The 14,055-nt window shown below is 37.9% G+C and overlaps 1 protein-coding gene across 2 annotated transcripts in view; it reads right to left on the bottom strand.

The window, feature by feature from the left end:
* Nucleotides 1–14,055, bottom strand: part of MIB1 (MIB E3 ubiquitin protein ligase 1) — a 42,549-nt gene that overhangs the window by 5,603 nt on the left and 22,891 nt on the right. For both annotated transcript variants that reach the window (XM_079982627.1, XM_079982626.1), the window contains exons 13-17: nt 8,161–8,293; nt 6,381–6,467; nt 4,728–4,889; nt 3,274–3,455; nt 751–943 (exon numbers count right to left, since the gene is read on the bottom strand). In XM_079982627.1, the coding sequence (XP_079838753.1) occupies nt 751–943; nt 3,274–3,455; nt 4,728–4,889; nt 6,381–6,467; nt 8,161–8,293 (757 nt within the window). The remainder of the gene's footprint in view (nt 1–750; nt 944–3,273; nt 3,456–4,727; nt 4,890–6,380; nt 6,468–8,160; nt 8,294–14,055) is intronic.

Raw genomic sequence — 14,055 nt, 5'->3', positions numbered from 1 at the left:
CAGCACTTAGGAAAGGATGATCTGATAGACACAATACACTTGTATTTTTTTTTAAAAAAAAAGCTTTTCACAAATCTCTCACAAATACTCCTGAGTTAGCTTAGCAACAGATTGGAAACTGGTAAAAAAAAAAAGAATGAATAAATGGACAGTCCTCACAGTGGAGTGAGGTGAGACAGGGTCCCCTAAGCAACCAGTGGTTTTTAATTTTTTCATAAATGATTTGGACTTAAAGAGGAGCAGCAAGGTGGGCAAGTCTGCAAACACCAAATTCTTCAGGGTGGTGAAAACCAAAGGAAACTGCAGAGATGCAAAAGGATGTCTCCCAAAACTGTAGACCTAGTAAAGGTGCAGAGAAAGTCGATCAACATAGTCATGAGGGTGGAGCACATTCTGTACAAAGGAAGGTGAAAAGCTGGGGGCGGGCTTTAGCTTCAAAAGCCAACCAGTGAGAGTTGGAGCAAAGCATGCAGAAAGTGGAGAGAGATTTCTTTTCTTTTACTCATATCACCAGAACTTGGGATCATCTAATGAAAACAATTGGCAGAGGATTTAGAACAATCAAAAGTAATTCATAAGAATATAACAGTCTGCTGCTTAGGACTATGACCCAGACTGTCATTTGCTTAAGTGTTTCTGCTGTTTGATTCTAAGAGCATCATTTAAAATGCTCGAAGTTTAAAATGGCACATAAAAACTTATATTTTAAGGTATGTCATACTAAAATGAGCTGGAAATAAAAGCACGCACCTTTGTCCTGGATTGAACTTGTTCTTTGCAGATAAGGCATTTCTTGACTCTTGGTGAACAGAGAGAACAGGTAGCAATATGCCCACATGGACCAAATAGAGTATCTCTCTTCATATCAGAACATACCATGCATTCTTCTAAGGTTTCTGAATCATTGCTGATCATAGAAGGGCTCCGGGAACCAACCTGACCACTAAACACAAATATTCATTGAGATATTATATAAATATTCAACATAATCTGCATAGTTCACCTAACCAGCCATGTTAGTGGAAGCCGTGTACAATGACTTCCACATGCGTAACAGGGCTTACCCCTCCTCTCCACCTCCTGCATCCCCCAAAATTAGCTTGGGATGAGAACCCCTAGAAGAGAGTACATGGGAGGGGAGAGGGGGCATCATTCCATTTGGTAAGTTGCAATGCTTTTGCAGGTTGAATGATTGGAAAAAGATGGGTGTTCAATTCCACCCTATACAGTGGACGCTCTGGTTGTGAACGTGATCCGTGCTGGAGGGACATTTGCAACGCGCAGCACCGTGTCTGCGCATGCATGGCTCATGATTCGGCGCTTCTGCGCCGAAACCCGGAAGTAACCCGTTCCGGAATTTCCGGGTTTGGCGCGGTGCGCAACCTGAAACATCTGTAACCCAAGGTATGACTGTATATGTAATCATTTTGCATTATATCATACTTTGTTGTATTGCTTCAAGATTAATATTTACTCATCTGCATTGGAAATTCAGGGGAATAGTAAACAATGCACCCTGCCATTAAGGTAGAAAGAATTAGGTAGAAAAAGGTGGCTATTCTGTATAGCTTAAAATCATGCCAAGGGCAAAAAACCTTAAGCTTGGTAAGTATATTAATTTTTTAATTCTTTTACATTCCTCCTGGACTGTTTTAACACTTAAGAGCGGCACTGACATTTAGTAAAAATGGAAAACAAATAACAGAAGAATTTCTTTAATACTTCTTAAAACGTCACAAAGTGTGCATGTAAAGCTGAATTCATCAAAACTCAATCAGGCTAGGTATTATGCAAAAAAGCCTGACAAATGGTCTTAATAAATATATTACAGAACAGTTTCTTCTCTGAGGTTCCCCTCCCTTAACAGGAAAACATGGCTATATGAACTTTCGACTGACATTTAGTTAAATTTATGTTGGAAAACTGGCAAAACCTTGGATTATTATTTAAATATTTCAAAAACCTGTGAGGCTCACTGAAGAATAAAGAGGCAACAGCTGGGATCTAAAGTGCTGCAGACAAGTTCAGATTGGGCACAGGAACCTTTACCTCATTCCTTCAATTGGCATGTTTCCTAGGCAGCTCAAAAATCCAATGCATGGTCAGGGGCTTTCTACACCAATATCCCATGACACACAAGGTGCTGCCCCTGGGAGAATATTTGCAACAGTGTGCATGTGGATGGAAGAGCCGATTTTGATCATGGCTCATATTCCAAAATTCCTGACTTCCTGTGTGATCTGGAACAGGGAGCATGCATTAAGTAATTTTCTATCTCAAAGTTCTGACCAATTTCAAAATGTTGCTGAGGGCACAGAATAGCCACAGTGGACAGTGAATTCAAAATTCAAAAATGAAAACACTGTATGAAATGTTAATTAAAAGTAAATGGCAAAATAAAATAAATGATTGAAGAAAAGGCTTCCACTAGCCATGGGGTGGAGAAAACATTTTGGCTCCAGGGGCTGATTTTTTTCAGGCCCCATCCCACAGGACAACTTGTGGGCAGAATAACTCACCTGTGTATCACATGTCATTATGATGTCATATGGTTGTCCTGCCTGCCCATTCAAATCCCCTGCATATGGTGTACCCCAAGCATTTGAGAACCATAGCTCAAGGTATATATCTTAAGGGGCATTGCTGCCCCATGTGTTGCACCATGGGAATGAAAAGGAGAAAGTAGTCTGCACTTTGCAGGCACTGACAGCAAGTGGAACTTCTCATTGTCAATGCTTGCAAAAGGAACCTTTCTCCCCTCTCGGTCAGCCCTATGCTTGGCGCTTCTCCTATGTTTGACATAGGGCTAGCAAAGGCTTCTTTCTCCCCTTCTGATCAAGTGATCAGGAGCAGAGAAAGAAGCCTGAATTTTTCAAGTATTGACTGTATACAGGAGAAATCCCTCTCTCAGTCAATGCCTGCAAAATACCAGGGCTGACTGTCTTTGCAGCCAAACTGAGCTTGTCAGCTAAACCAAGGATTGTATACATTAAAACATTAAGAAACTTAAATGAGAACACCACTATTCAATTTAGCTCACATGAAACTAAATATTGTGAGAATGCAAATCTACCTTAATTTTATTTGCTTCTCTTAGAATTGGGATAAACGTACTTATTTATTTACAAGGTTTATTACCCACCCTTCACCCCATAACGTCCCAGGGCAGGTTACAACATATGTGTGTGTGTGTACTTTATCAGCTGTTCTATAGCAAACAGAAAATTGGAAAGGAAATGTGGGTTAATCCTATTGCGCTGCTACAATACAAACCTGACTTTTTCTTTGTGACATTTAGCCAATGCTTTACAGAGGCTAGGATCAGGACACAAGTCAAGGGGCGACTGACCCTTCTTATTACGAATACCAAGGTCAGCTCCGTTAGCTGCCAGGAAGCAGGCAATAGATGCTGCACTCTTCTTTTCTGCTCCCTGAGTACCCAGTCCCATTATCAACTGAAAGAAAGTAAATTCGCAACTAATGATGTACCTGAAAAATAATATCTTATGAGAAAACAAAACCAACAAGACAAAACTGTATCATTAATAGATCTGAGCAAATACTAGCCCTGAAGTGTAACTTCACACAGTTAGTTCTTTTCAAAGTTCCTTGAACAGAGTGAAAGACTGTATCGTCTGGTAGTATCAAACACTGCACATGCAGAGTTCCAGTGGCATAGTGAGTGGGACTACCAGGTTGCCCCAGAAGATGGCGGATGGCGGGTTTTGCTCCGGTTGAGCAGCTCACTTGCTGTGAGAGCTGGGGGGAAGCACAGAGGTAATGTGTACCCCCAAAGAGAGCCCAAAGGATAAATTTGGGCATCTAACAGTCTAGCGGCATCAAGGTTTTGAAGCTCTCTCAATGCTTTCTGGATCAGGAAGTGTTGCCCTTCCTCTCCCTCTCCCCACATACCATCTAAATCTGCTCTAAGGAGTCCTCCTACCCCATGGAGCTGATTTTGAGTATAAATGGGGAGCTACAGAGAACATGAGAAGAGGAGGAAATCCCACTGGGAAAGTCCACTGCACTAGTGGAGCACTGGTGTTGGATATGATGCATGATGTTGACAGTTCTTTTGTACCAAGCCATTCATCCCACATACCAACCCTTCATGTGCAACTCAGCACAATTCTGGCATTTGCCATATTTTTAAGTTAAAATTTAACCCTCATCTGCTGTTAACACTACTGCCATAAAAATCACCTAATTTCTCTGCAGTTATTTTTTCCTATTGTTCTGCCTCAATGAAACTACTTGAATAATAAAAATTAACTCACTTTCCTTGTATATACAACCACACAGACAAATATGCTCAAAACACTATCTAAAACATAAATATAAATTCTATGGTCAGTTTCTATCGTTTAGTACAAAGCATACAACTGAAAAGTTAGAAGCCATGCATACTATAATTATTTAGCTCATTTTTGTTCTGGATTACTGCTTGTTAATTCAAATGACATTTTATGAACTTTTGAAAAGAAATATAAGCTGATTACCAAAATCAGAAATATTTGGGGATTTTTAAAAAAAATGTTTTTCTACCAAAGTTGTCCATGATAATATGCCAAACTAATTCTCAATTGGCATTTATATTTAATGGAATATTATCTTTAAATAATTGCTTTTCAGAAAACAGAAAGCAGTCCAAAACAAAACAGGATCTTGCAACATACTGCAGAGAGAAAGTATAGTAGAGAAGAAATAAATAAATTCAAATTATTTACTGTGTTCTTCGATGGCTCCCAAGCAGTATCTACCTTGCCCACATCTTGCATGTCTTGGAGCTGACGAAGCTGTGACAGAGTATGATGCCTCAGGGCTTCATGGAGGGGTGTATCCCCATCTTTATCCTGAATATCCAGTTTAGCACCTGCACGAACTAGAAGCTGAGGAGAAACAATTCAGCCTTTTGAACATTTATTTTCTCATATAATGAATCATAGACACATTAGAAACTCTGAAGTGCACAATAGCACATAAATTTGCCATGCAAAGTCACTTTAATTATGTTCAGACTTATTTGTATCTTTTACGCTTTACAGTGGTACCTCTGGTTACGAACTTAATTCGTTCCAGAGGTCTGTTCTTAACCTGAAACCATTCTTAACCTGAGGTACCACTTTAGCTAATGGGGCCTCCCACTGCCACCATACCGCCACCACACGATTTCTGTTCTCATCCTGGGGTAAAGTTTTTAACCCGAGGTAATACTTTCGGCTTAGTGAAGTCTGTAACCAAGGTGTTTGTAACCCAAGGTGTTTGCAACCCAAGGTACCACTGTATTCTTTAAACTCCGTTTTTACCAAATCTAATTTTAATCTCAAGAAATATAACTAGCATACAATTTGATATGTCAGAGTTAAGTAACAAGCTGATAAGAATGGGCTGCATCTAATAGTTGAATGGCTGGGGGAATGCAGCCAGATGGGCAGGGTATAAATAATAAATTATTATAATATTATTATTATAGTTGCATGACCAGAAGGCAGCTCAGACAACCAAACCTGCTCTTCCTCTTTCACTGAAGCCCTAACACCCCCTCCAAAGTCTCTCCATGGGGTTGGGGACAGGGTTCCAGAACAGTGCAGGCCACAATGTACAGGAAGAGTGAGACTGCACTGTGCAAGGTTCCCCCATCTGATTTCAGACTATTTTCCCCACCTCCCACTATTCAGGAGTCTATTTAGTGAGGCTTAGCAGGAAATACAAGGGATACAGAGAGGGAAGAGGCAAAGAGATAGGTGGCACAAGCTGTCTTCCATTCATGCAACCATTGGGACACAACAAAAAGAGTGTTCTATCAGCAGCTGCTTCAATTCAGTGATATTGTAAATATATATTTATTTCATTTGACCAACACCACCTCTGATGCCTCCCTATTTCCAAATTAGGAATATTAATATAGTTGGGATAAAATGGAGGCAAAATACAAGTTTGCTGTGAAAATGTAAGGAGTACAAGCTCAGCTCAGACACTGCACTACACCATAGCTTAGCATGACAGGAACACGCTACAACAAGCCTTAGGAATATTTCATCCCGAATTCTCCTCTGGGACAGCCACAAGGCATAATTCAGAAGTGTTGTTGTGCAAATCAATCAATGTACCCTACTTTTCAATCTACAATAGAACTAGCGAGAATATCGAAAGCAAGTGTATATTTCATTTTTTTAATGTTAATATAGCAACAGACAGTATGTGTTTGAACAGAATTTAAGCATGATATATACTAGAGAGAATGAGCAAGCATATATATTGCAGGGTCCACACAACAGGAATTGTGTGCTTGTGGCCTGGTAAAAGAAAAAAGCACCAAATTGTGCAACTGTAACCTACAGTCTGAGAAACTGCCTTATGGTCTACTATTGGTACCTTACCCGCACTATTTGGGTGTGCTGTCGTTCTACAGCAAGGTGCAGTGCAGTTTGTTGATTTACATTCTGGATATCCAGGTTAGCATTGCCCTGAAAGAGATGTTTCAATTGTTACTTATTAACATTAAAACCAACAAGAAATCCTGAACTGGACCTTTTCTTGGGACGTGCATGGGCAAGCAGGACAGATGAATGTGGACAGATGGGGTGGACAGATGAAGCCACCTTGCCATGTTCCCAAAAGCCCAAAACATATTTCATCTACATATTAGTTCATGAGGCTAAAACCAAATGAATATCTAACTATTTATAATAGCATACATTAAATATTGATCATGTGACATGAAAACCGCATTAGATCTTTCCATTAGTCATCTTTAAAACCTAATTTATACATAAGAGCATAACACTACTTGCAAATGGAATTAATGTAAGCAACAACCCTCAAAATGTCTTACTAGATTAGACATTCAGTTGGTAACTTTCCCACTTGCTTACAATAAGGACAGCTGCTTCTGAATGAGCACCTTACCAAATGCGCAACTTAAGCTACACTGGGACTAGCTGGTAAAATGGAGTGGGGGAGCCTTTCTTCCTGCAAGGTTAACTAGTGTGCGGCGGCTGTGAAAAGTGCAAATTCCATGGTAGGGATAATTAGGAAAGGAATTAAAACTGCCAGCATTATTATGCAGTTATACAAATTTATGATGTAACCACATTTGAATACTGTTCTTGTCACCTCACCTCAAAAAGGATATTTGTAGGGGTTAGAAAAGGTTCAGAAAAAGGTAACCAAAATGATCAAGGGGATTGAGCAACTTCCTTGTGAAGAAAGGTTGCAGTGCTTGGGACTTCTTAGTTTAGAGAAAGTGGAGAAAGTGGCCTGGGGAAAGTGGGTAGATAAAAGTTTTCCCCCTCTCTTATAATTATAGAGCTCATGGACATCCAATGAAGCTCAAAGTGGAAGACTCAAAACGGATAAAAGAAAGTACTTCTTCATGCAGCACACAGTTAAACTCTGGAACTCGCTTCCTCAGGAGACAGTGATGGCTACCAGCCTGGATGGCTTTAAAAGAGGATTCAAAAAATCCTAAACGAAAACATGAGAGGGCTATCAAGGGCTACAAGTCATGATGGCTATACTCTGCCTCCACAGTTGGAGGCAGCAATGCTTCTCAATGGCAGTTACTAGAAGCCACAGGAGGGGAGACGGCTCTTGTGTATGAATCCTGATTGCAGGTTTCCCATAGGCATCTATCTGGCCAGCCACTGTGAGAACAGGATGCTGGACTGGATGAGTTATTGGTCTGGTCCGGCAGGCTCTTCTTATGTTCTTACAAAAATGTTAATCACTAAAAAATCAGGGTCATCGTAAAATACACTAATATAACGTAGAAAATATAACTTTGTCATATCTGAATTGGCAAAACAGATCCCTCAGAATATGTGTGTATTCCATTGATCTACCTCTACAAACAAACCAGTGTTGCATGGATTATGGACAGGGCCACAGCTCACTAGAAGAATAGGTGCTTTGCGTGCAAAAAGATCCTAGATTCAACTTCTGGTATTTCCACAGTTGCCTCAAGTAGTAGGCAATGATAAAAGAACTTTTCCAGACACCATGGAAAGTCAGTGACAGAGTAGACAATACTCATTGTACAAATACTCATGTACAAATGATCTAACTCATTAAAAGGCAAACTGGCATAGAAAAAAAGTTTTGGAGATATCTTTTAAAAAAAATATTGCCAAAGTATATTTTTAAAAAAACAACCCTTACCTGATGCACCAAGAGTTCTGCCACTTCCACATGATTATTAAGTGCTGCCAAATGCAAGGCAGTATAGCCATCATCTTTTTTCTCATCTACAATCCATGGTCTTGGGAGCTTAGACAGTAACACCCTCATTGCACTGAAATAAAATATAAAGTACTGTATTGTTATCCTGTAATGGTCCAATGGTCAAGTTGCAGATATTGGGCAACATTCCACCTGTTTCCATAATGGAAATCCATTTGTGCAATAGGACTCCTGTTTTTCTTTGTGCCTACTCTAGTATCCGCATACCCCCAAAATCTGTTGGTATTCTTTTCTAAGTAAGTTATTTTTAATCACTTTAGCGAGATTCTTTGAATTTTACTAAATTTTCATCCTAACTTTCAAGCTCAATGAGAACTATGCAAAAAGGACATTATTACATTCCAGAAGTAATAAATTATAAACAGCTTCCCAACGTTTATCATGAAGGTGATGTTGTACCAATGTCCTAATTATGCAGTGATATGGGGTTGGCCTGAAGAAAGAAAATACTGACTTTCTTTTTTTAGAGAAGTACATATGTAGAATGTCTACTTCCAACCCTGCCCTCAATCTCAGCTTCTTCCCTGTGATTAAGTTACTTCACATTCAGGAATGATGTTCATGCAGCTCATGCACCACCTGGTGTGCTTCAATCTGCTAGACTGACACTACATATTTTCTTCCTATTAACTTATATGAATGGAATTCAGATACAAGATTCTATGGCAGCAACAGAGCTCCACTGCTTTTTTCTTTATCATAGTTTAAAGGCCAGGAAAATTTTCTAATTTCCCAAGAACATACATGGAACCTAGTACTTTGGTTAGAACAGAAGATGCTGCTAGGGGAGTACAGAAAGGAAATGCATGTGTGTTATACCTTACATATATTTAATTAATTTAATTAATATATTTAAACAGTGGAGGGACCTAGGCAGGAGAATCCAAACATGGGGTGCCACCAGAGAAAATGACCATTATCTATCTAATAATCATCCATCTGACATTTGCAGGTTGCAACATGGAAAAAGGCATGTACAGGTAATACCAGGGAGTCCTTGTGATATAGCTAAGGTTAAATAATTCTTATTTGTCAATTATTTTATATTGCACTTACATATTGTATTTCCAACACATTATTCCTTTCAAATATTTTAAAACATTTAATAAGGGATGCTGTCCCCCACATCCTCTCTACCCCTTTTTCTGAATGCTGCATGTTGGAGTTTCCTGCAACAGCAACAACCATCCTTCCCTTCAGCAGTCCTCCCATAAATGGAGAGCTGTGATTACAGGAATGCTACATAGAAATTACTTGTTTGAGGTCCATCTGATTGGAGTCCACCCCTAATTGCTTGCTATAAGGTATTTTATCAAGAGATGAATAGGAAATACCATCTTTATAGCCATGTTTAATATATTGTTTTGTCTGCTGTTTTCACTATTCATAAGATATACTGCAGTATTTCCTAAGCTCAACTGCCCTTGCGCTATGAAAGACTTTAAAATAAAACTAGGCACAGTTTTTCCATCTTGCTTATTAACAGATTTAGGTTCAATTCTTCAAATTTTAATTTGTTTTCACACACAGAAGTATTTCTAAAATGGCATTACATTTAAATGCTGCTTATTCATTAGGTTTTTTCTCAGTATCTTTCCCCTCGTTTTGATGTCTAATGCCTCAAAACAGAGTCACAGATGCTCGAGGCTTGTGAATTCAAGATAAAAAAAATCCAGAAAAACCTAAGTAGAAACAGAATACCTCGCTTTATTTGACATTGCTAAAAACATATCAGCACAAATGACTGAGCACTGTTGGGACTGCAGGATGAACAATCAATAGAGAAAGAAAGATAGAGCCACGCTCTGCCCCTGGAACTGCAACCAACAGCCGAGATACTATTTTTTGCAATGGTTGACTAAATATGGTCAGGGAAGAGAGAGGCAGAAGAGAGTCTGTTTGCCTGGGAGTGGATGTTTTGAATGCTTAGCTGCCTATAAAGCTGAAACAGTTTTGCTCGCTCACTCTGAGAGGCAAATAGATCCAGTCGAAATAGCATGTATGTGGGAGCCCTGACCTTAACAACATCTCTTCGACATCTGAAGACAGAAAATAGCTACAACAAATCTGGCTGGAAACTAAACCCAAGGAAGAAGAGAGACGAAGCGCAACATCTGAAGTGAAGGAAGGGGGAAATACTTTATTGGGAAGGGGTGGGGGTGATGCAGGTGCATGCTTAATTTTTAAGATTTCATGAACATTTTTTTCGTTGTTTTCAACTGACAAACAAGAAGACTTTGTCCTGCTTTGGGTTTCCTAGCAGCTTTACCCTGGATATTTTACTTTCAGTCTTGCAGCCACAAGGAACTTGTTTCCACGCATCCACATAGCAGATACCTATTAAAATTCCTGTTTACGTTTTAGATATAACTATTTTAGAAAGTGAAATATGTATTCACTTTCACCTTCTCACTGCTCCCCCTCCCACATAAGGAAGAGCTGAATCAGCGAATAGAGTGAACACTCAAGATGAGATGGCTGCTGCTGATGTCTCTCTCTAGGTCACTACCTCTCTTCCAACTGCAAATGCTGCATGATAAGCTTACAGGTAACAGAGCATTAGAAGTCCTAAATTATTCCACATGTTTAAAGGATTCCTGTCTGCATGTATCATTTAATAGATTGTTTTTGTTAATCTCTATTGTAGGTAACACTTATTGCCAGTGTGTTTAAGTATCAAGCATCTGTAAAGAGTAAATTTGGAAAAATCCTATTTAACCTAAAAACCATAGGCAGGTGCCTGTTTGACAAGAAATCTTGTCTTAGCTGTATTTTAGAACATTGCATCCATTGCTATCTAAGCAATTTCTAAAAGTATTAATTTTAGAGAAATGCATCACTTCGTTCTCCCTTTCAAACCACATCTAGCTAGCATTTTGTGACCATTTTATTATAGGAAGGAAAAAGGATGGCAATGCATTAACTGCACAACACTTTTACTAAGAGAGAACATTAAAGGTATTTTATTCTTAAGCATGATTACAATCCAGTTCAAATCTGAAAACAAGCAAGTTATAATTATTATGCTGCATTGCTGTTCCTCCTTGTAGTACTGTGCTAGCTACTGCTAGACTCTGATTTGCTCTCTATCAGCTTCACTAGCTTTTTGTCATGGGCTGCAGAAATTGAACATACATGGTTTTTCTCTTGCCTGACTACCATTTAGATGTTTTACTCAAGCTTTTCTCTAAATTAATACTTATGAGAACCTATTTCCTTGTTCAGATCATGAATCAATGTCACAAATGCAATTAAGCATCTTTCAAAACTGTTATTTGTACATTTCACCTCTTAAAAAATAGCTGACCCCCACAAACAAATTTTATAGGTTTTTGCCACCTGATCTTGTAATTTCGATTCCAAACTAACAGATTCAATAGAAAGAGATGGAATTAATTAGATAGCTAAATATTGCAATATATCTGATATAGTAAATGTAGTAAGCTGGCAAATGACTCTGTATTGCAAATATAGGAACTATTGCATGAACTTATTTCATAAATGTTCAGTAAGTACCAGCTCACAATCCGTGAACTAGAGCCAACTATAGGCCAAATCCTAACATTTAGAAGATTTCCCGTCACCTGCTTTGAATTTTGTACTCAGCATCATCTTCAATAACTCGATAAAAAAAATTGTGGGAGCTACAACAAACTACTAGCATTGGGATTTTTACAAAGAAAATCATTTCCATTTTATTTGGATAATTGCCGTCAGCTTCTAGAATGAACAGAATTAAATATGGATGCAGACAGCCAGCAAACCAAGCTCAAAGTGGAGTACAACATCCCATTTCATGGATATAATTGGTACAGCCAACTTTTGATGAAGGCAGATTATTCTTCATATGCAAGTTTAATTGACAGTAAGAAGAAACAGAAGTCCAGACAAGTACTTGAAATCCTCATAGACAAACAATGACTTTTAATATGCTTTAAACTACTGCGCAGGTAAACTACACTGTGAATTTTAGCTTCACCAGCAGATTAAAACAAAAACCAGTTCCTGAAATTAATTGGGAACAATTATTTTGCACTTTAGGATAAAGAAAAAATGTTTTCAGTTTCAACTGGCAATTAGCGGCTGTTAAAACCTGTCCAGAGCACATACTTCTTTATGTACCCATATGCAGATACAATATTATGGAATGTAAAGAAGTATGTATTTTTGGCAGGTATGAACTACAACTAAAAGAAAACTGAACTAAGCTGATCAAAGAATGAGGAATCCACTTTAGTCATATTTGGGTGAAAGGATCAGGTGAATAGTAGTACAATTTGTGAAACATTAACATTTGTCTAACATTTGCATATATCTTCATTGCCAGAGTAATATTGGTTGTAGAAGCAGACATTTTATTTTCTATCCTAAATCTATCCTAAGAAAATAAAATCAACATCACTAGAATAAACAATAAAAACATGACACTTGTGTAAGCATGTAGATGTGAGAATATCACTACTAATCAATTAAGGGTCATAACCTTTTTTTTTTTTTAATTTAGCTGAAAACTCAGGGTAAGTGGATTTGATATTATGGCACAATGACATCTAAGCCATAAGGCACCATATACTTGCTTATGTTGCAAGTAGCCATCTCTAAATTCTCATTCAATTCATGTGTAAAGCTTTCATATGTCAGCAACCAGATGTCTTTAGTTCCCAAAGGCTTGTTTTCAAAAATCAGAAGAATGCTAATTAAAGTTTTGAGAAATTTAAAGATGGTAGATTAAATCTGAATATCATGAGGCAAAATTTGAACCACAAAATATGAAATTACCTCGTTATTTGTTAAACAGGTTTTTTGATTAAGAGTTAAGAAATGAAATGCTTGCTCTACCCCTAAACTATTACTTGCAAGAACCAGATAAAAACTGAAAAAACAAGAGCTGAAGCCTTAAAGAAACATTCATAATACATATATTAATTCAGCTCATACTAACATTTCATATATCAAACAATTCATAAGTAGTACAGATTCTCAAAACCAAATTCTAGCTGTTACTAAATGGAGTAATGTTAAAAATATCAAAAGTTTTCAAATTCGGATTATATTAAAGATGTGAATGTTTCTCATTATGTAGATTTGAAATTGAAAGTTATGGTTTTTGTGTATGTTGGAAGCACATTTTGTTTTAGCCAGCAACCAATATTTAAAGATAGTTTGTAAAGCAACACTGGTATTATAACTAACACTATAATCAACCAATTTATAATCTAAGAGCAGAATTCACTAGCAGCAAAGGAATCAAACCTTGCTTATTTCTATGAAGCACTGCTCATTTCTAGAAATAGGGCACCTGAGCAACAAATTAAAGATTAACTTCTGAAGGCTCACATTCTTAAAATTGAGCATTAACATGAGTCAGACTTTGCACCTTTTCCTGCACTAGTATTGTAAACAAGCAGCAAAACAAACCTTAGATAAAAATCACATCGAACTCGGTAAAGTCTTGTTTCTCTTAGAACATAGCCACACTAATAATGTCATCCCCATCACTTAGGTCAGCTGTTGAATTCTAGCTAAGCACAAGATGAACTCTGGACATCTGCTGACACAGTTGTAACTCAAACATCTCAACCATTTGACTGACAAGGATAACAGATGCTGACATTATCAAATGCTACCATGCTTCTTTCCATGGTCACTTTTTATCCTGATATAGCCAGTACATGAAACTATTGCCATCCAAAAGAACACTCGAGCAGCTGGACCTGTACAACAGTTTCCATATAACTGATAAAAATAGATACCAGCTTTATTGCTGCTCAAGGTTTAAGCCAAATATGTGCCGTTTCTATATTTAATAGCAAG

This window comes from Podarcis cretensis (assembly GCF_951804945.1).
Source record: "Podarcis cretensis genome assembly, chromosome: 7".
NCBI lineage: Eukaryota > Metazoa > Chordata > Lepidosauria > Squamata > Lacertidae > Podarcis > Podarcis cretensis.
Note: the sequence above shows the minus strand (reverse complement) of the source record. Positions and strands in the feature narration are given on the sequence as shown.